The sequence below is a fragment of the Mauremys mutica genome, chromosome 14 (assembly GCF_020497125.1).
Source record: "Mauremys mutica isolate MM-2020 ecotype Southern chromosome 14, ASM2049712v1, whole genome shotgun sequence".
Taxonomy (NCBI): Eukaryota; Metazoa; Chordata; order Testudines; family Geoemydidae; genus Mauremys; species Mauremys mutica.
Window position 1 is genome coordinate 27,604,854 of NC_059085.1, and position 23,797 is coordinate 27,628,650.

At 46.9% G+C, this 23,797-nt stretch overlaps 1 protein-coding gene across 1 annotated transcript; it reads right to left on the minus strand.

Moving 5' to 3' along the window:
• Positions 1 to 12,711: 12,711 nt before the first annotated feature.
• On the minus strand, positions 12,712 to 17,324 carry CEBPA (CCAAT enhancer binding protein alpha). Its single transcript, XM_044987796.1, has one exon. It carries the CDS (start codon positions 15,315 to 15,317, stop codon positions 14,346 to 14,348), a length of 972 nt encoding a protein of 323 aa, XP_044843731.1. The 5' UTR covers positions 15,318 to 17,324; the 3' UTR covers positions 12,712 to 14,345.
• Between the last annotated feature and the right edge of the window lie 6,473 nt (positions 17,325 to 23,797).

The following is a 23,797-nucleotide window of genomic DNA, read 5'->3' on the forward strand; positions in this document are numbered from 1 at the left end:
AGAATACCATTTCACATAAGCCAACTCCAAGGTACTATGCTGACTGGTATTATAACACTAATAATAGTTACAATAATTAGACAAGCCATTCAACAACCACCAGGCAGTGACATCTTTCAGTTACTAGTGACCTGGGCTAGATTTGAATCCGTGTCCTAGACGGGAAAGGTTCTACAGTCCATTTCCAATTCCTGGACTGACCCACATCCTCAAATATACTGAAGTAACTTCTTCAAGAAAACTGAAGTGCACATTTAACATAAAGTACAACATTCTTCTAAAAAGCTGACAGATTTGGAAATGTGACTTTAGTTTTTCCAGCCAGTTATTACAGTGCATATACATAACAGAAGTTTGGGAACTATAACTGCCAGCTGGTTATGCACTAACAGAGTTTGAGAAAAAGTTCACACAGTGACAGACAAAATCTGTAGATTAAATTTTCAGTGGATCTTCGGTTCAGCCTTTCCGTTTGGTCTCCAAAACTGTGGGTATAAAAATCAGAGTTTTGCTTTGAGACTCTTCTGAAAATTTGGCCCTAGAATCGAATGTGTTGTCTGAACTATAGATTATGTATGAATTATATTACTTAATTCAGAATTCCGAGTTATCACTTTGAGGGTAGACAGGTTCTTGTCCCAAGCCACTATACCTAATATAGACGTTTTCCCCCTTTCCTTTCTTTGTATTGCCTCATCCTACTAATGTTGAGCTGCCCTTCTTCTAAAGGTGAGTATATTAATATGTGTAACTACCATTTTGGCTCATGATCATACCCGTCACCCCTTGCTTAAGTGGATTTGCCGTTGTTACTTCCATGTTCCTTGCGGTAGCACTGACTGGAACAGTCTAACTCCTACCATTGAGCAAGCGCTTCTTAGTTCCCAAAAGCTAAAGGTAACTGTTAATCTGTGCCAAGGGTTACAGCCTACTTAACCACACTTATGCTAATTTATGCTTCAGCTAATATCTGACCGGATACAGGCTTGTAGGTTTCTTGCGTTACAGCTGAATATAATGAAAGCAGGTAAATATAATGAAGGCAAGCCAGTGAATAATAATATGCAAGCTTGCCCTATGAGCTACAAATTACAATGCTTGATTTAGAGAGAAAACATTGTTTGTATGTACAAATCATAGGGAATATTTAAGACCTGTGCATGTGCAAATTTGCATTCAAAACTGCAGGTGCAACTAAGTGCTTAATTTGTATGCACAATAAATGCACTGAATATGCAAAGACCTGATTTTTTGCCTGCAAAAACCACTTTCATATGAAATTACAGTATTGATATGTCCTAATTAGCCACATAAATGCAGCTACAAATATTCTATCATATGACCTCACAAATGCAAATGACCTCACAGGTGCAAATTTGCAGTTGTGAGATTGCAAAATCAGAGATTGTTTTTGAAATGCCAACCCCATGGGTTCTTCATTGCAATCAGGTTGTAACTAACAAGGTTTTTATCAGAATTTATTTCCCAGTTTTGCATTAAGTCCTAGTGCAACAGCTACTGGCTGGTCCAACATTTAATAATGCTATTTCCTCATCCTCTGGGACTTTATATGTATTATTATAAAGCATGTAAGAGTGCCCAATATGTATCAGCAGCCCAAGCTTTAATTGTTTCCTTGCACAGTTCCCCACCACATGCATTGGGAATTAGAGCCACTAGGGATGGGAGAAATGCAGGTGGGGAAAGGTCTCCTGCGCTCAAAAATATTCAGAAACGTTTCCGATTGTTCTCCTGTTTCACAAACCCCAGCAATTCGCCAACAAGAGCACTTTGCTTTTCATGGGAAATGACTCAGACTGCAGCAAAAATGAACTTTTCCAAGTAAATTCGTGATATCATATAGCATAAAATAAAAAAAATAAAGCTCATTTCCTGGATTTGGCTGGACCGCTCTCCTCGTGTTGGCACCTCCAGCAGTGGCCTTCAGCATCTATCTCTCCCTCTGATCATGCCCCGTCCTCTCGCTTCCTAGTGTGCTCTTTCTTTCATCCCATTAAAGTCAATGGGAGCTTTACCACTGGCTTTGATGGGAGCAGGATGAAGCCCTAAATGCCTCACTTGTCTCTCTTTGCCCCAGAGTCCTCCCTCCCTCTGTCCCCATTCACCTCCTCGTTTCCCTTGCGCTCTCACTCTCTGGCTCACTGTCCTCCAAACACAAATATTCTCTCACATCCTTACTTAGGATGCTACAGATCTGGGCTTCACCATATGTCTAAGTTGGCACACGTGATGTGGCATCACTGGACAGGCCAATTCTGGAGTAAGATTGGATTCTTGGTGTGCTCATTTGCTCAGCATTTCATTGCTGTTGTTTTAACTATTTCTATGTACAGTGCTTTTAGCCTGCCTGGGATCAAGCAAGAACTTCTGATAAATCGTGACAGATTGGAGACACTGATTTAGATTACATCACTAGCGACTGTATGATTATCAAAGGGAAAGTAGACCTGCTGAAAGACAGCATCCATACTTTCACTTTCTATATGAAAGCAGCACAGCTGAGAGGGGAAGATGAAATACAAGTTAATGTCCTTCTAGGGCAGAGGTGGGCAAACTACGGCCCGCAGGCCACATCTTGCCCAGCCCTTGAGCTCCTGGCCGGGGAGGCTAGCCCCCGGCCCCTCCCCTGCTGTCCCCCCTCACCCACAGCCTCGGCTCGCTGTACTGCCAGCGCTCTGGGCTGCAGGGCTGTGAGCTCCTGCCGGGCAGCACAGCTGAGAGAGCCGCTGGCCTGCCCTGGTGCTCTAGACTGCCCAGCGGTGTGGCTGGCTCTGGCTGGATGGTGCAGCTGCCAGTCCTGGTGCTCTGAGCGGCATGGTAAGAGGGCGGGGAGCGGGGGGGTTCGATAAGGGGCAGGGGGCCCCGGGGGGCAGTCAGGAGACAGGGAGTAGCGGGCGGTTAGATAGGTGTGAGAGTTCTAGGGGGCCTGTTGGGGCGGGGTTGTGGATGGAGGTGAGGCAGTGAGGGGACAGGGAGCAGGGGGGATTGGATAGGGGATGGGGTCCCAGGGAGGCAGTTAGGGGCGGGGAGTCCCAGGTGGGGATGGTCAGGGGACAAGAAGCAGGGGGGGTTGGATGGGTTGAGGGTTCTGAGGGGGACCGTCAGGGGGTGGTAGGTGGGAGGGGGCGGATAGGGGGCAAGGGCCAGGCTGTTTGGGGAGGCACAGCCTTCTCTACCCAGCCTTCCATACAGTTTTGGAACCCCGATGTGGCCCTCAGGCCAAAAAGTTTGCCCACCCCTGTTCTAGGACCACTCTCTTGGAGTTACCAACATTCTAATTCAAAGCCCAGTGAAGGATTTCCATTAACCCCAATAATCTTAGGACAGGCCCATAGGGCATTACATATGTAATTTTAAAAAGCTGTTACTCAGTTATTAACAAATAAATAAAACTTCCAATATGCATCCAGGTAAGACCTAGAATATTCTCACTATTTGAATCTTTTTTCCATTGAATGCTGAAATGTTTAAAATAAATTTAATCCAGTAGATGGATACAGCAAACAATGTATGTGTGTATAAGTCAATGATGTACGTTGGAGAATATGCTGAGACATTGATCAATAATGTAGGTATCAGCTCTTACGGCAAATATTTGTCACCATTTAAAACACTAAGGAAAACAGCCAGAGACAAATAATTAATCTGAAAAAGAGTAAATTAATCTGATCAATAAGAGAAAAAAATTATAAAGCAACTTTTTTCAAATGCTAAGTATCAGAGAAAATTACACACAATAGATTAAAAAGGTAACGTATACAGTACCATACAGACCTTACATACCATAGTCCAGGACACACAAAAGATTTGCCTTAAAAATGGCTTTATCAATTATTTTTTTTAAATCTTGGGCTTACTAACCCAGAGATTTTTTTACTTTCGTATTTGCAAGTAGCATTGCCCACAATGCAAACATAAAATATATTTAAAGCTTTTTTTTTTTTAATTTACATTACTTACATGTTAATTTAAAGTCAGAGCTGTGTGTTTTAATGTGGTAATTACATATGGACGTTTTTATAATAAATGTTGCCACTGGACCTATTTCAGTCTTTCATATATTCTAACAGAAATGTTGTAAACATTCTTCACATGCCTAATAATACAATGGAGATTTGAGACTCACTGTATATAGGGGTCATGTCACAGTCCTGTCATAGTCAGTGGCACAATCCCATCAATAGGCATGGGATTGGGCCCATTCAGTATACAGTAGTAAAGTAAGTCAAGGAACTGTTGGTATAAAAACCAGCCCTGTTCTCCTTATGCAGACATGAGTACCAATGAAGTCCATGGAATTACTTAGGACAATAAAGCATGAAGGATTTGCCCACAGAATTCTGTAGTTAATACCACTTCATGGAATGTACAGATGCTGATTTCAAGCTCTGAATTTGTGACCTATAAAAATATTAGTTTCAGATAGGAATCTGTTGCTAACGGTTTAACTGGCCTGGTGAATCAACGTAAGTGTGAAAACAACTAAAAAAAGCCACTAGATCACACTTCCTGTCTAGAAACAGCTGGATTCTGTTCCTGTTCTAAACCCCAGTATAACAGCTATTGGTTAGTTCAACATGTATCAGTGCCATTTCCTCTTCCTGGGGGACTTCATATACCTTGCTGTAAATCATGTAAAAGACCCAATATGTAATAGTAGCCAAAGCTTTAATTGTTTTCTTACAGAGCTACATAGCCACACACACTAAGAAGTATGGATAGGAGAACTGGGTGGGAGAGGCTATAAAAAATATTCTGAAACTTTTCTGTGGTCATTATTCAGCAAAACGCCCACAGTCTTGTGTGGGAGTTTTGACTAAGTAGGAGTGCAGGTTTAGCTTCTAACTCCATCTTAACTATGTCATGTGAATGATTAGAAAAGGCAGAGTCCCTGAGCAGAGAATGAGAAATACTAATAGTAAATTGTAAATTGCTGTCAGAAAAGATCCCTTTGCCATGCTGTCTGCACTCAAGATCCTAACTATCTGAACAAGAAATTAACCCAATAAAACTAAGTAAGTGACTAGAAATAGTGGATAAAGCTAAAACTAGGAGAAGTCATGTGGAGTCAGTCTCTGTAGATTGGTAAATGAAAAATAACCTCTGCTGCCCAGAAAATACAGACAGTGCAGGCATCAAGGGCCAACTTTGTGACACTGCGAGTCCAGTTCTGCTCCCACTGATGTCAGTGGCATGACTCCAATCCACTTCCATGGGAACAACTCCAGGCTTCCTAGCTACTCAATGCAAAGGAAGATACACATCTACTTTTTGACAGGTTTTGGGCACAAAGCCATTGTTCGATACTTGTTTGGTTCGGTTCTCAGCATGTACATGACTCCTGGGATGATACAGTGCCAGATTTCCATCCGCCATACCTGTCCTTTTCAGTGGTTAGCTATTACATTTGAGAAGCTAGATGTAATAACTCCAGGAAACTGCTTGATCTGACTAGGTAAATTCCACTGAAATATAAGGTTGAATGACTTAGATCTGTCATGTGGGATCCCAATTTTCTCTACTTGAGTCCCTCCCTCCAGCTCTCAGAGCATTACAGTGTGAGGATTCCCTTCCAGCTGAGGAGATTCACACAAGTCCCCACAGGACTTTTGAGTGCAGCTCCTGCATTGGATAGAGGGGTTCCTCCTGAGCTCCATCTGGCTCTCCATCCTGCCATGTGGCAGCGTCATGTTACCACTGCACCACCAGGCTAGCTTGACGAGATTCCTTCTAAGCAGAAAAACTAATGGAATGAACAACATTTTACACTTACAGCTGGCTAACATTTCCTTTAGTTACTCTCACAAACAGAACTATGCCATACCGAATGTACAGATCATGTACAAGTGCTCAAATAAAGAGGCACATGACGAACTTTCAGTGAGACTGTAAACTCTTTGGGGTGAAGATTGTCTGATTTTACCATGTTTGCACAGCTCTTAGCACAATGGGATCCTGGTCCAAGATTGGAACGCCTAGTCGCTACCACAATACAAATAAATAATAATATATAATTAAATAAATGTAACAACATCATAAAATAAATAAAATAATAATAATAATTTGGACTCATAAGCTGTAGACTGCAAAGCATTGTTTGCACAGATTTAATCTTTTAACGCTCTTTTGTTATATGATTGTTATATAATACTGGTTTTGATTCATAATAGAATACATCAGCTATTGCAAATCCCATTCAAACCACGTGCATCTAATTTAAAGTTAATTGTTTATGCGTGATATATACAGAGATTTCATGGCTGTGGTAAGAAATGGAGGCCCAGAATCAGAGATGCCAAATTACACATCCTATTAGGTTCTATAATATGCTGCATGGTAGGAAACAGGAATAGTGGTCCTGATACTGCACTATTGAAGTCAATAGGAGTTTTGCCATTGATTTAAAGAGGTGCTGGATCAGATCCAGTGTGAGCAATGGCCTAATATGCATATGTTTGTCCTGACTCCAAACAACCTTTCAAAGATCACATGCCCTCTGCATTGTGGAACACAAGGTGCGCTGCATGGCAACAAACAGACATTAGATCCTACAACAAGCTAAAGTGGATGGACAGGGCCAGCTCCTTGACCTTAAGTCATCTGTTGGAGAGAAGAAAATCACTCAGAAAGCTGCACATTCTTTCTCCCAGGCTTTCTGCTGAATGACTCTGTTACACTTTACCTTGAATATCCCTAGAAATATGTTGACTACTTATGTGAAACTATGTGTTCTATCTTGTACTTAGCTATGACACTCTGGGTGTGTCTACACTGCAGTTAAAAACCCATGGCTGGCCCAGGCCAGCTGACTCAGGCTTGCAGGCCTTGGGCTAAGGGGCTCTCTAATTGCAGTGTAGACTCAGAAAGTTTCACTTTCAGTCACACAGCATCCTATCCAGCACAGTCCTGCATTCTAGCCTATTAGCCCTTGTGCAACAGTGGTAACAACAGTGATATAAATGATCACCTTTCTTACACACAACATCACAGTGACCTCTGGGTGTTTTGCTTCTCTTGAGAAGGCATGGGCTGGATTCCACCTGGTGCTAATTATTTGGGGGGGGGGGGTAGAAGGAAGGAATCTTTCAATGTATCTATTTATCTCCCACTACTAAGTTTTTATGAAATAATATTGTATAGTCCTACAATGACAAAGCTCTGGTCACCCAAAGCATTCCTCCATTACAGGAAATAACTCTGACAAAGCTTCTTTTAGTTCTTTCCAGGTCACCTTTAAAATAGGAATAAGATATTTATTTTAAAGGCATCAAACCTGGATTAATGAAGGTCTAAGTGTCCTCCCCTTTAGCAATGCTTGGATTACCCTCCTAGCAAAAAAATAATTTAAGACACTTACCAAGCTCCAGCAAGTGAGGAACAAGAAGAACACAGCGATCACCTGGCTTTGGTAGTCATTACGAAAGGGCTGATATGTGTGTCTCTTTTCCCTTCTGAGCCATGTATGTGATTAAACAATTATCTCTGCTAGAGGGGTTAAGAGCCTGACAGAGGAGTTTTGAACTCAGCTAATGTTGGAAAGGCTACTGCTGTAACTACTTCTGTGTTTCAGGGCAGCCTCTCTAAACACTTTCCAGTTATTAATCAGTTAAGCCTTACAAGGCTCCTTGGTAGGGTGTATGTAAGTATTATTATACCCATTTTGTGGATTGGTGATTTGAGTTGTGGAAAGTTTAAGGGCTCGTTCTTGTTCCTAGTGATGTCAATGGCATTGACTAGAGGGAGATTAGGCTACAGGGGCTTGATAGTCAGCCACAAGAGTCAATGGTTAAAACTGAGCTTTGAATCAGGCCTGTTTTGCTCCAGCCATACAGTGAGTCACAGTTTAGGACTGAACCTGAGTGCTCAGACTTGCATTGCCCTGCTCTAACCACTAGTTTACAGTCCCTCACACATACACCCTGCAACAATCGTCACTAAAACGATGGCAGAATTTCGCCACTTTGCATGGTTGACAGTGTTGCTAAGTAATGAATAATATATCCTATAGAATGAGAATTTTTGAAAGTGGGAGAGAGAATTAGAATAAAAGTGATGATTTTTGCCTGACATCATTAGGACTTGAGTCCTCAATTTATTCCACTCAGGAAAAAATAATTGTTCCCCTCAGCCCCAGCCGCAGGTTTACATTTCACTTAAAAACATACTTCTTTCATTCTGATCCACATTCATCTTTAAATTCACCCCAAGTTACTGTGTCCTCAGCCTGACTGCCTTTCAAATGTAAGTGAGGTGCAATGACATTAGCACTAGTATGTGTTTTTTAAATTTCAGCAGGATCAAAGAAAATACATTTGTAACTGATTAGTATATTAAGGGCCTGATCCTGCAGAACATTTTCAATGAGAGTTGAGGGCATTCAGCACCTCACAAGTTCAGGAGCTAATTAATTATTTTTAACAATGAGGGCAATTAGCCATTGGAACCATTTATCAAGGGTTGTGGAGGATTCTCCATGACAGGGAATTTTAAAAAATCAAGATTGGGATGTTTTTCTAAGAAGTAAGTCTACACTGCAATGGGAGGCATGCTTCCCAGCTGGGGTAGACAGATGTGCTAGCTCTGCTGGAGATGGTGTTCTACAGGACTACCCTGGGGGGCTAAGCAGATGGAGAGAGGGACATGTTGCCCCAACACTGGCATGTTTCTTTAAATGGGATATTAAACTGAGATCCCTTCTGCTCAGCTGCAGTGGCCGTCCAAGTGAACGTTCCATGTCTCGCAGCACTTTTTGAAAAAAGCAACAATAACTCTGGAGTGTTGGTCAATATTCCTTCCCCCACCCTCTGCAACGGATCTGGATGACAAAAGCTGGGCATAAATTATTGCTCAGTGAGGAATGACTGCCATATTATCCTACATGGGTCTGGAACCATCAGTACAGTAAAAGCAGCAAAGAATCCTGTGGCACCTTATTCTTTGGATTCTTTGCTGCTTTTACAGATCCAGACTAACACGGCTACCCCTCTGATATCAGTACAGTGTACAGCTCCTGTAGTGAAGCACTTTGGAATAGCTTGGGTATGAAAGCTGCTCTGTGAAGCCAAATTCCATTCTACTTTGTACCCCTGACTGTAGTTCTTAAATTATAACAGATACAATAATCTACAGACCTTTCCAGTCCCACTCCTTCATAAGTGAAAACATAATGACAGCCAAACTATTTAGAACCATCCTTTAAATACCCCACAAGACATGGATTGTTTTGAGATCTAATGCCATTTTCAGTGTCCCATCTGGGGATATGATGATGATGATGATGATGATGAACAAGTATCTACCTCAGCTAGAGGCACATGGTCATAATGAAAACCACTCCCACCGGAAAGAAAACCCCATGCAGGAAAAGATGAAACGCTCCTTAGTTCCAGAGTTTTGCGTTCATGAACGTTTCTTGAATTTTAGGTATTTCAATTTATAGCATTGCACAGAATTAGCGTTGGGGGTTCGCTTAGTTTGGGGGTATTTTACTCTGACTTTTACCTTATTTGCTAAGTAAGGCAGGTAGTTTGCGTTTGGTTTTTGAATGTCCTGGGGGCGGGTGACTTTCTGCATGCCCAGTGTGATTGTTGTGCAATGCTACATGCCTCCCAACGGCAGGAGAGCTCCAAACACGAGTCCACCTCTTTGGTCCCCTTCCTTGATCCAAACCTTCGCACGTGTCTCCTTTGCCGTCACGCCTGACTCGCCTGCTCCCCTGTGACCAACAACCACCAGCCGGGCATTTCTGTCCTGTCCCGCTCCCGCTCCCGCTCCGCTGACCTGGCTGCCGTGTGCGTGAGAGCGGAGACTGGGGCCCCACGCGCAGCTGTGCGGGGCGGGCGGCTCCTCGCGTGGGTGCTGCTGCTGCTGCGTCCTCCCCCCGCCCTCAGCGGGACAAAGCCCCGGCTCTTTGCACGGCGGAGGCTCGTTCCAAGCGGCTGAGGCGGGAGGGGCGATCACCGGCCTCGCCTCTGCTGATTTTCACCCACCCCGATGGTGCGAGCGAAGGGGCAGGGGGCTGGGGAGCCCGGCGTGGAGCTCGTTCCTTGCTCCGGGCTCTGGGGAGCGGGGCCGGCCCTGGACACCGGCTCTGGGGTCCCTGCGCTGCCCCCGCGAGCCGCCTTGGGGAGGGCGGGAGGAACACGCCCCTGCCCCTGCACCTGTCGCCCCCTCTTCTCTCCCGGGGCAGCGAGCGCCCAGGGACGCCTCCCTCGTGCTGCGCGGAGCCAAGGGGGGGGGGACGCTGCCGCGCGGCTCCCCCCACACCCCGCACTGGGGAGGTTGCCTGGCGCGGGGCCGATGCGCCCCAGCCACCGAAACGCCTCTGGCCGCCACCTGCTTCCCGAGTCCGGCCCGATCCTGCGCCAGGGAGGCCGGGCAGCGTGGCTGGGCCCCGGGCTAAGCGCGAGAACAGCAGGAGCCCGCGCTGCGCCGCCTGCCCGTCTCGGGGGCTGACTGCCGGGCTCGGGGTGTTTTTCATAAAGCGCAGCAAGCTGGGACCCGCCGGAGCATCCGCCAGCCCGGGAACCGGGCGGTTTGCTCCAGGCGAGCTGCAGCTCAGCGGGTGGCAGGCAGCCCTGCTGCATCAGCACCTCCCCAACTTAACGAGCTGGCGCGGGCGGGCGGCGCCGTGCGCCCAGCGGGCTGGGGGGGGGACCCTTAGGTCTGGCTGGCCCCAGTGCGCCCCCTAAGCCGTGCTCAGCCCTCGGAAGACACTCGCTGGGCCGGACCGTCAGCCAGCGACATGGGATTTATTCCAAGCTAGCAGGTCCCACCTGCGCGGGGCGAGCCTCGGGGCTGCCAACGCACAGGTGCGCATCACGCGCTCACACCAGGCGAGGGGCTACCCACCGAGCTGCTGTAATGCGACCTGTGCCCGATTGGGCTCTCGCTAGTCCCCCCCCCCTTTTAAAAACAGACCCAGGTGCCGGGAGCCGTGAACTCAAATCCTGTGGGGAACAGAGGCTGATACACAAACTTTCTGCAGAACAACGGGGCCAGCAGACCCAGGCTGGGCTATGACCAACGACTGCGAGGCCGAGCGGTGCATGGTGTAAGATATGTGCAAGCACCTTCCCGGGGGTTCCATAGTAAATGGGCGAGGGGACGCAAAGCCAGGAGCCCCAGAGCCTTCCCGGAGTGCGCCTAGAAGAGCTAGAGGCAGGGAGCTGTGGAGTTCCCCGCTGCGCTGGAGACTATACGAAGTCTGTGACCAGCTTGTGACTGACTTTTTCTAATCCACCCGCAACGGGTGCAAATTTCGACTCACTTCTCGCTGCCGGGCAGCGCTGCGGTGTCCCCTTTTGAGGCCATGACTGGGGCTGGGCCGCGCGGCCCCTAGAACTCCGAAGAGCAACGTTGTCCTTTGGGTTACAGCCGCCCCCCCCCCCGCCATCCTGCTCAAGCAAAACTCCCTTTGGCAACAAGACTGGGCCCTCAGTGTGCAAATGAATGGTGAGACAGTAGGGAATGTTCATACCCATTTGGTTAAAGTTCAGTGCCCCACCCCACTCCCTTTCCCCGGACTGTTCATCTCCAAGTGACCACTATTAATTAAATAGCGAGTTCTCCTGTCTTTAACACTAGATCACCTGGTCAGTTCCCTCCACCTCTTTGGGCTCAGGACTGTCTCTGCTTTGTAACCACAGGCCAGCGCTGTCCTCATTTCGCAGCTTCTCCAGACTGTCAGTATCTCAGCCACAGGTTTCAAGATTATTTTTAGCTAACCTAGAGAGGTCAAAGGGCACAGGCACCAGGAATTACCCGCTCTGTGCATTTCAGAATAGCACTCAGTCCTGTAGCTTTTTGCATTGCTTAAATGCACCTTACTGCCTTTGAGCCTGAGAGATGCAACTAGATATGACTAGAGCCCAGGCCTGCCCCCCCTAGGAACCTCAAACTCTCAGATGAAGAGGAGTATGGGGTGGCACAACCGGGATAGAAGTGCGTTTAAAATGGCTTTTCAGTCCCAGAAGTTCTGGGGTTCTCCTTCCCATGCATCAAATATACCAGTTTTCTTCAGGCCCGGAAAGTGGCACAGAACAGGTCGCTGTCAACATGGTTGTTTTGAACTAAACATGATAACTTCCCCCAGATCCTCATGTTACTAATCCACAAGAGCCAGTCAATTTGTCCTGGGGATTTGTCCTGCTTTGAGTAGGGGGTTGGAGGTCCCTTCCAACCCTGATTGATTCTATGATTCTATCAATCAGTGTCAATGCATCCCAAGGGGCAGGTCATCCTCCTTTGCTGGGGAAGAGATAATCAAGGGTAGCATTGCTCTTACAACAATGACTATTGACTTTCTTCTCATCATTTTGTTCTTCTACAGTAATTTAAGTTGTTAAGCATTTGGCCCAGTGGCCATTGCAGGTTGGGCAGCCTTGTAAAAACCGTGTCACTCACTACACGCAATTAAAACGACCAGATTTGGGAGTGATTAACTAATGCACCTTTTAAAATCATAAATAGTAATGATACTGCCACGCTCTGAAAGATCAAAAATGTAATTATTTCTCTGGGGCTAAATGATTATTTTAAGCTCAAGGTATACATTCAAATTACCATTCATAGCAGGGTGCATGTGGATGTGGAGGGGGAGAAAGCTTCATGTTTCAGTGAAAGGGAAACATTTTGCTTCATGTGCAGCCCAAGAGGAAAAGCAGAAAAGACACAAGGAGATGCTGATGGTAGAATATATACTGTTTATTTATGAATGTAACCAGGATTTCGACAAACTTTATATGCAGTTTTTTCGGGTTCATAATTCACCATTGTGTGTGTGTGTGTATAGATAGATGATTAGATAGAGAGATATCGATATAGATATCTATACACACATACACACACACATACACACACACAAGCACGCAGGCAACATAGCTTTCCAGATATCACACTTGCAAACAACATTAACTCCTTCACCTTGCACTTTTCTCCAATTACCCATATTTGAAATGGACTCCTCTTATTTTTTTTCTCTCTCTCTCTCATGTTATAAGGAAAAGCACCGGCTGGTTAAAAGTGCTCGCTAGCAGTGGGTTGGTTTCCTGTTTCCCTCTCCCTTGGGAGGATCCAGAGGACTGCAGTTAACTAGCAGCACCATCTTCCCCCCACCCCACCCCAAAGGTAATCAAATCCCAGACACTGGATGTGACCTAGCCCCCACTCCCAAGGTAATCAAATCCCAGACACCTCTGAGGCAGAGACTTTGGGGTTATTAGGAGGCATCCTGCCCCCTAAGGAAGCCATAACCAAAAATGCTCCAGCACAAGGGCATGATCTCTCTGCCACCAGATAAGAAAGTGGTGATGGCAAGGACCTAAGCAATACAATAAAATCAAGTGTGGCTAGTATACACAGACGGGTATCACATTGCATGAGGCACAGCTTGGACAGAAGTGACAGCCTTGGAGAGGCGCTTAATATCCTCGAACAAAGCCAGATACACTGAACGTTCGAGTAAACACCCGCATCGATAGGTATTTACTGTTTTGTGCTTCGCCATGTCACGACATACAGTACAGGCACTGCTGCTCCTCGTTTTGGTTAGAGGAGAATATTAAGGATTCCTTCGCTAGGTGCTGTAGCCTGCTCCCTTTCAGTCCTGGATTCCTGTCCAACAGGTCTCCTCTAACAATGGGGGAGGGGGGAGGAAACGATCTGTTTGCATTGCCCCCAGAGTCCACCAACCCTTCCCCCACGTACAAAGGAATGGGAGAGATTCATCCGAAAGGCAGCAGCAGTGACAGGCACAGAGTCTGGATTGCACTCAGCTTTCACTCACCGACTGATCAACGAGCGAAACAGGCACATACATTCTCCCCAAGTTGCTTGTAATGTCTCACCCACTTTTCTTCCTGCCAGAGCTTCCCGTGACCCCCACCAATCTGACACCCCCCCCAGGGAGGAAGACACACACGTTTCCCCAGCCAGTACCAATCATGCCCCAAACCCACCAAGAGCGCAGGACCCCTCCCCGTTTGCTCAGCTGTCAGGCTGATGTGAACAGAAAGCCCACGGGGCGTTTGAAACCAACTTTTAAGGCACAGCGTGGGTTGTCTTTACCCTGTAGACACGTGGGCGTTTTCTTTTTCTTTTCAAAGCTCACTCTTCTCAGCTTATTCGTGTCGTTCCTAAGGCACGGACCGTTTAATACTACAGCTGCCTGGATTCGTGTATCGGTCAATAATTAAAAACCAAACCCACCCCATGAGACAAGCTGAACCGCAGCTCTCGACCCCGGCAGGGATCTGAATATGGCACCAAGAGTTTGCAAAAGTCCGAGTTTGTTTGGAGAGGGGCGGGCTGTGGGGAGGGGGGGCTCACGCGCAGTTGCCCATGGCCTTGACCAAGGAGCTCTCCGGCAGCTGTCTGAAGATGCCCCTGAGTGTCTCCAGCTCCCTGCTGAGCTGCTCCACCCGCTTGCGCAGCCGGTCATTGTCATTGGTGAGCTCCATCACCTTCTGCTGCGTCTCCGCGTTGCGCTGCTTGGCCTTGTCCCGGCTCTTGCGCACCGCGATGTTGTTGCGCTCCCGGCGCACCCGGTACTCGCTGCTGCTCTTGTCCACGGACTTTTTCGTCTTGCCCCGATGATCCGCGGGCATCATCTTGAGGGCGCCGGTGGCGGCGGGCAGGCTGCTCGGGTGGTGCGGGTGGTGCGGGCTGGGCACAGGGGTGGGCGGCGGCGTGGGGTGCCCCGGCTGCAGGTGCATGGTGGTCTGCGCGCAGTGGGCGATCTGGTACTGGAGATGGGACGGGTGCTGCTGCTGGGGGAGGTGCGGGTAGAGGGCAGCCAGAGCCGCCCGCTTGCCCTCCGCTTCCTCCCTGGGCTCCTGTTTAATCACCAGGGGCCGCAAGCCGGGGGGCGCGATGCGCTCGTACAGGGGGTCCAGCTTGCTGTCCGTGTAGCCGGCCAGGCAGCCGAAGAGCTGCTGGGGGTGGTGCTGCTGCGGCGGCTGCTGCCCCTGCCCCAAGGCGGCGGCGCTGGCCCCGTGCATGCTGTGGAAGTCGAAATCCCCGGCCAGGATGGCCTTGGCTTTCTCCTGCTGCTTGCTGTGCTGGAAGAGGTCGGCCAGGAACTCGTCGTTGAAGGCGGCCGGGTCGATGTAGGCGCTGATGTCGATGGAGTTCTCGTTCTCGCAGATGTCGCTCAGCTCCGCGCCTCCCGCAGCAGGTGTAGCCGCCGAGGGAGCCTCTCTGTAGCTGTAGGCGCTGCCGGGCTGCGGAGTCGGGAGGTGGCTGCTGCTGCTCATCGGCGGCCGGGAATCGACCTCGTAGAAGTTGGCTTGCTCCATGGAGTATCTAAACTCTGCCGGGCATGGTGAAGGGCTCCTGGAATCCAGGGTTTGGGGTGGCGAAGGGGACCCAGGCGGCCGAGTGACGCTCTCCGAGCCCAGGGACCCAACACCCCCTGCGCCTCTGCCTGCGGATCTTGAGTGTCAGCCGCGAGCCGCCCTGGCTTCGCCTCTCACTTTAATCAACGTGTGCCAGCGCTTACCCCGCTCTCGGCGATCCCCTCCCACCAGCGTGTCCGAATTTCTCCCTCGCCCTTCACCTTCAGTTACTAATGGGTTGACTTGGTCTGATGCCTGCGGTATATATACACCCCCACCAGGGCTGGGGATCGCCCTCTAGTGTCCAACCTCCCGCTGGGAACCTTTGACCACAAGGCAGCTGTCAACTCTGCTGGGTCTTAGTGCCTGTTTCACCGTCCCAGGCTGCCTCAGTTAAAGTACAAGCCACCCCTAGCAAGAGATAAGCAAAGCTCAGGGTCCAGCAGCAAGCGCGTAGCTGCACCTTCCCGGAGAACGCTTAGTAACGAGTCCCTCCTTTAAATACCCTTTTCAGGGGCAAGGCGCTATCGTCTCCCCGGCACTGCGAGGCGAGAGAACTGGGACGGAGTTTGCAATTCGCAGACTGCAGCACCGTAGTGTTCCCCCACCCCCACGCTTCAAAGACTTGCACCAGATAGAAAAATGCTGGGTTGAAACCTGTTGGAAAGGTTGCGCACCTGGGGACACTGATAAGAAGCCCTGTGAAACGTGTACGGCAGCCCAAGGTACTTTAAACCCTGCCTTCCTCCTGCCCCGCACAGGAGGGAGAGGAGAACAGTGGCCAAAATAAATCGGCACATTTCCACCGTCCACTCAAATCCTGAGTCCTTGCTTACAAGTTCGACCTCACAAGTCCAGGGACGCTGCAGAGGAAAGCCCAGGAAAGCTTATGCTCCAATAAATTTGTTAGTCTCTAATCAGGTGCCCCAAGTGCTCCTGTTCTTTTTACAGAGGAAAGCCTCCGCTTCCACGATCCCCACGTTTTACAAGTACCAGCTGCAAGTATTCGGGAGATCGTGTTTGCCTAAGTATCAAAGACTATTTCAAGCAGCACGTTGTGCCTCGAACAAGCTGTCCCGTTACCGCGCTGGCCGCTCCAGGAGCAGCCGAGTTTGAACACGTTCTCGGCAGTCTGGTTTCCAGGTGAGAACCCCACTTTGTATTCGGAGTCCCGATTCAAACCGGGCCCTGCCGCCACCTGATCCGCACACCGGCACTTCTCACAGCGCCTCGGGGGAGCCAGGCAAGTGAGACCGCCTGAAGTTAAGCCCCACAGCACCCACTAGGACCCAGCAGTAAAGCCGCAACCGTCGCCTCTGATCTGGCTGGATAGAGGCGGAGCCCTCAGGGTTGGGGGTGAAATTCCACTTCTCTCTGCAGACTGCAGCTGGCAAAGGGGAGCCCGCTGGGGATTTTTTCCTTCTTTCGCCTTAATACAATGCACATAAAAAGCTCCCCTGTTAGGCTTCGTGTTAAGGAGCCCGCTTGGGATGCCTGTAGGCAAAGGCTTACGAGGGATTAACGCGGCTGAGTTTTATAGGTGGGTTGCAGTGGTCAATGTTATCTTTACAACGTACAAAGTTCTGTGTGTGACACGCCTGATAACGTCCCCCAAGCCAGACATCTGCAATGCGCTCGGCTCAGTGCACTGGAGCATTGACTGGTTGTCACATGTATCATGGGCCAGTAGAATTTGGGTTGACCAGCAGAAATGCCACAAGCCAAGCAGGCAGGCCCCGCTCCGAAGCCAGCCGCAGTTTAGTCTGGCCTGGGCTACTCCTTTCGCCTCCCCCTGTAGCTTGTGTTTTAATTATTCGGATCGTTCCCCGGGACCCACACTGGGGGTAGCCCCAGCAATGATACTACGGGGGGTGGTCTCGCCAACACATCCCTGTCTTGCTGGTGTAACGACCGGCTCCACCCGCCGCTGGCCAAACGACATGTCTCGCCTCCTGAACCCCGCGAGGGATCGCTGCCCCGTGCCTGGGGGGTGGCCCGGCCCGGGTTACTTTCGCAATAGAAAGTCGGCGATAAACGCACGGGCCATTTGTAACAACCGGGACCCCAGAGCTCACCGGAGTGACCGCGCTCCGCAATGCAAACACACCAATCTAAGCGCCGCATCGCGCGTGACCCAGCGACCAGCGGCCGCCTCCGAGAAACCCGCCGCCCAGCCGGCCGGTAACCGTGGAGCGTGGCCGGGCCCGGCTGGGTGCATGCCCCTGCCTGCCCCCGGGGCTGTACTTCCCTGGGACCCTGCCTCCCGGGGGTGCCATCGCCAGGGGTGTGAGCGAGGACAGGCATTTCCCAGCCAGCGTGACTCCTCTTCGTGCCCAGGACAGTATGTCCCCACGAGAGCTGCTCCCTGGCAAAGCCACAGCCCCGGTCAAATAACAGGAGTGGCAGAGCTCGGCTTGGGCGGGGTGAGGATGTACATTATTTCCTTCTGTTGCAAGACAGCGTGTGTCTACACCGGGCTCCCCTGGGGCTGCAGGGTTCTGCGATCTACCCCATACAGATCCCGCGCTTCCAGCAGACACCTCTGAGATGGGCCTTGATGAACAAACCTAAGAGCCATTGGAGCAGGTCTAGGTCTACGAGGGCTCAGGGATGCTGCGGAGACAGTTGTGAAAATGGAAGGGGGATGAAAACGTTTATTTTCTTGTTCCAAAAATATTTTTAAAGTACTTGTACTATAAGGACTAGTTTGTATCCCCCTTGCTCAATTCCCCGGTCCCAACTAAGAAACCAGAAACTCCTTGCCAGACTATCCAGGAGAATAAAAAAAAGTCACATATTTTAAGTCTTCAGTAAGAATCTGATTCTGCAAACTCTTATTCACTATAATAGGCCTTGCTCCCTTAGTAATTCTGTTAACTTCATTGGGATTCCTCTCCAGTAAGAGGGGATGTAGGATAAAGCCCTAAACTAGTAGATATTTGCTGCCTCAAAAAGTAGCTGAATTTTATGCCATTAATACTATCTGACAATGAACATTCTGAAGAGAAAATAAAGTTGGAATGTGAGATTAACACTGTTCTTATATTGGATGTGTTATAGATTGCGAATCTAAATAAATATTCTACCTTGTGTGATCAGAAAGAGTAAGAACACTGTTCTAATGGCTGAGTGGTACTATCGTCTCCTACTGGAGAATGGATTCAGTAATTACAGCGGGGAAGAGGCTCATATGTGGACTTGGAAATGTACATCTCGATTTTCAATATCAAATTTAAAAAATAATGTAAAGTTAATCTTGGATTTTTCTGGATACAGAAATAATTCTTCCTAAAGATTACCAGGATTGATATAAATGCTGCCATGAGTGGCATGAGCCCATATGGAATGCTATCTAGCAGCTCTTGCACAACCTAAACTCTGCTGGCTTTAATTCTGAAGGGCATAGGTTGCCTACCCCTGCTCTAGTCTCTCACAGAAACCAGGTCTGGATACCTCAGATGAATTATAAAAGCTCCATACTGCACCTAATTATTCATTACTATGCTGTGTCTCCAAATCCTGCTTGCTTTATACAAGTGACCCCGTTCACAACAAAGAGACTATTTGTCCGAGTCCAGGATTTTGCCCCTTGGGAGGAAATCTCTCTCTGGCTACCAGTTGATGATTAATTTATACCTCAAGGTTTTTAAGGGCCTTATCCTTCATTGAAGTCAACAGGAGTAGGCCCTAACTATTTAAAATGAATGGTCATTGCTGTACTACGCGTCATAAATGTGTAACCAAAACGTTTGCAGTCAAACAACTGTATCTACTAGTGCCCTTAAAACACATTCGTATTTTAGAACAATTCTGAAGGTTTGATTTGAACCCACCACTTAAAAGAAATTCAAAGCAAAGGCTGAACGTTTGGGATCATATTCTCTTCTTAACTATCATTATCTCACAAACAAGCAAATAAAGGAGTCCCTACAATTAGGCACTTTGACTAGTTTGCCCAGCATGTTTCTCCTTAGATCTAGTTACATTTTAAATGGACTTTAATATAATGCAAACCAGGTCACCAGCCTTACACAAATGAGATCACTCTCATTGCGTTCTGCTTTTCTGTCCTTCACTTTTCTAAGAAACTGAAAACTAATAAACTAGGAAACCTACCAACTGATAACCTCTCTGGAAGGTATAAATACATATTTCCACTCCCAAACTTGTGGATGGATAGCAGCGCATTTGCAAGAGCTGATTTCAGTCCCCAGACCTATTGGTCTCAGCTAAATGTGTTAAGGAGTTAATGAATTCAGCCCAAAGGAGGAAGGATGCCTATTGCATCACTGATCTCTGGAACAGCACTGCTGTCAACTCTTGAGGGTGCTATTCTTCCATCTCACAGTAAGATCCTGTTCGCTGAGAACTGTAAGGCTAAGGAACAATTAGGAAAAAGGCCCTAGAATTCTAAACAATACTATCAGTTAACTGGACAAAATCAGTTGTGATTGCTGCTAGTAAGGAGAGGACTCTGAGAAAATGAAATTGTGCAGATAGCTGCAGGATCCAGTTGGCTTTACATATTGCATGGCCAGTACAATATTCCTCATTCTGCTCTACTAGTATGAAAGTGCACACAAAGTGTAAAGCTTATTCTTACTCGATATTTTGTATTGTGGTAGCACCCAGGAGCCCCAACCATGGACCAGGAACCCATTGGACTAGATACATTGATTTTATTACATTGTTAAGTAAGGACATTTCACCACCACTAATAGGGCTCCAGAATGCCCTCTGTTTGCATGCACAACTACAGTTGCCAATAATGATAATTTTGTGCATGAACTGGGGGGAGTGGGTAGTTCTGAATAATGAAGCAGTAGATATAAGCAATACTGGCCCATATCTCGATGCTTCTGCAAATACTTAGTCAATCTGTGTTTCATGTGTGAATGCAGTGTGCCCACATTTCATTAATATAATTGTATTTAACACTTGACAGAAACCTTTAGATGAACTAACCAGAAAACCTACCCACGTGTAAATACAGAAGTATGTTTTGAAGCTATGACATTCAATATTTAATTATGATCAAACTTAAGATTTTTTTTTAAATTGACTAAATTGTGAAAAAAGCAAACCACTATTTGATGTCCTGCAAAGTACATAATGTCTAATTTTTTATTAACTGGGTAAACTTTAGCTGTGATCAGTAATATTTGTTTTAGATATTCTGACATTTCACTCTGAAAGTGGCAACGGGGCCCAACAGAAGGAGTCCATCTGAAGGACTACTAATCTGACACTCCTTTCTTAAGGTATTGTAAATGAACTGGCTCAGATCTATGCTCTTAGGGCACAGATCTTCCACCCCTCTGCAGAAGCAAAGCAGGGGTCAGCCACCATTGCAGCACAGTCCAACCTCTCCCTTCCCCTTTCCCCTGCCTATGGAAGGGAAAGAGACTAGATGGGTAGGGAAGGGGGGGAATAGGCCTTCCAAGGACAGGGCTAAGGGACAGAGACATGCAGAAAAGAGTACAGCTTGATGGACAGCCCTTCCCTGGTGATCCCAGTGGCTGCCCCAGCCAGGGATGGTGCCTGTTAATGTGACTCAGCTGAAGCAGCACTTCCAGTGAGCCAGGGGAGCAGCCAGAAGCACAGGGTCTTCATATTAATGAAGACCTGGGTATGCAGCAGATTGGCGGCAGGCCATGTAGCCTACTTCATATAGCCTGACCCCATAGTAAAAGAGAAGTTTCCTTGTGGAAACCCCCTTCCCCAGAGGTGCTTTCTGGGGGATTATCGGGGGTGGGATGATCTGGATCACATTCTCTAACACAGTGGACAGGAAACCCCCTCCTCCCCACCACCACAGATGTGGAGATCCTCAGAGGAATGGTCTCTACAGCAGACCCAATCCCATTCCCATGGAAGCCAGCGAACTAGCATTATCTGAGCACTTGGTTATCCCAATAGTAAAAAGAATCACTTATAACAACATCACACAGATGTCAAACCTCCACTATCTTTCCCCATCCAACTTCAGAATCAATTCTCTCCCTATGTTACACTCACTGTACCAGCTACCCGGAAACATTTACCCAGTTCCCTCTCCCTTGATTACTACTCATCTCTTCAAAATTGTAGCTCAAAACCCACCATGTTTGCAATATGTTATCTGCAGTCCTGCAAAATCTGGCCCTAAAACCATAAGCTGTTGACCAGTTCATCAAAACACTTTTTATCATTACCAATCCTTTACTTACACAATGCCTCTTTTATTAAAATCTTATTTGATTTACCATTTAAATAGTGCCCAAGATGTGTGGAGGGCTTTACAGACATAGAGTAAGACAAGTCCTTGCTCCAAAGAAATTACAGTGTAAACAAACAAAACTCAAAGGTGTGTGAGAAAATGTGTGACAGTTTTTTCTCCCTCCGCTTTCTTTCCTTCCCCAGCTACCTCTATTACATTTTCATGGGTCTCTCAGACTTCACCCTGTAATTCTTTACAATTTTATTATCAGTCTCTATCCATTATCAATTTTGTTCCATAGTTCCCCCACCTCCACCCATTCATCCATCCATTCATTCATTGCCTTTCAACCTTTACTACAATCTACCCACTAACTCTCCCATCTCCTGCCTGAACTTACTCTTCAACCTTCTATCTTGGCTACTTATGTAGTTCCCATTACCATAGTACCTGACTGCCTTACAAGCTTTAATGGATTTATCTTCACAACAGCCTTCTGAGGTACAAAAGTGCTATTATCCCCCATTTTACAGGTGGGGAGCTGAAGCACAGAAAGAGGGAGTGACTTGCCCAAGGTCACATAGGACGTCTGTGACAGAGCAGAGAACTGAGCCCAGGTGTCCCAAGTCCTAAGCTAGCTTGCTAACCACGGCACCATCTAACAATTGCACTGGTGCAACTTCTTAAAACCTCTTCTCTCCCTCTTTCCCCACAGCTGTAGCATCTGTTTATTTCCCCCCAAAGATTTGCTGAACTATGCAAATAAGCCAAAGGAAAAGTTAAATTGACTTATCTTAAAAGCCATTTCCTTTAAAATAAACGATCACAGAAAACGACATTGCTTTCTTTTTTGTTTAATGGCACTTTATGGATTAACAGAATATATAGGAAAGTAGACTTTGTTCTTCTGTATCCCAATCCACCCTCCATTGAAATCAGTAGGAAGACTCTCATTGACTTGAGTAGGTGCTAAATTGGGACCTTAAATAGCATCAGAACATGCTAGCAATTATAATACAACAGAACAGCGACAGGAGAACGTACACTCCTCACTGAGTCTTACTCTGCTCTCAAAAGCATTCCGTCCCCCACAGTCCAAAGGCTAGAACCCCTGATATCTGATTGGCTGCATTTTGTGGTGCCACCTGAATTTAGTCCATCAGAAATTTATTTGGCCTACAAATAAATCCAGCAAGCAAATAGCCTAGAATGTTACATGTTTGACTGACACTGTCATGGATAAAATCAATCTGGACTCTAAATCTATCTGCTTCACACTATCCCCAGTTCATAGGTGCTGGAACTAGAGGTGTTGGTGGTGTGGCCGCACACCCTGTCTTGAAGTGGTTTCCATCATACGCAGAGTTTATAGTTTGGATCAATGGCTCTCAGCACCCCCACCACACAAACAGTTCCCACACAGTTTTAGAAATTCCAGTTAGTTGAAGGAATAGTGTCCCCTGAAGTATACATATAATTCACCCTGATACCATGAGAATCTTATGATTACCAGCTCCCCTCATAAATTCTAATTTGCAATGTAAACAGGGGAAATAGCTCTATACTTGTTACAAATAGCTCATAATACAGAATGTGTGAACATTCTAACATAAAATTAAATTGCATTAAAAAATTGGGAAAAAAACCCCTGCATCTTTTCATTTTATTTGCTGTAGTATATTTAGGCATACAAAACTATTCTTGCAGTAAGCCTGCAGCAGAGATATTTGAATTTGCTGTCCTTATACAATATTTAGATGACTGGGCTATCCATAAAATTGATGTTAGATTACCAGCAGGACACTGGGATTGAATAAATCGAACCCAAAACAATTCTGTACTTTTTAAAAAGCATATTTACAAAAAAATGGGTTAATGTTTTACATTTTGGGAAGGCCTGTTAAGTAAACAGGAACCTATTACTGGTTTAGGTACAACTTCTTATTGATGTCATTGGGGACTTAAAATAAAAAAAGACAATACAACAGGGCCCTGGATTATCTCAGTATCCACCATGGACCTGAACTTTCAGCATTTGCAAAACCAAATTATTATTGTTATTAGTTATATGCTCAAATGTGCTAGGCACTGTACAGAAATATAGGAAGGCACAGTCTTTGTCCCAAAGTATTTACAATCCAATAGTGGACATGACACAATAAGTCAGAGCTATAGCAATAGATAGGGAAATGGAAGGATGGACAGACAAGGCTTAAAAAAATAAGCTCATGCAATCAGGGCT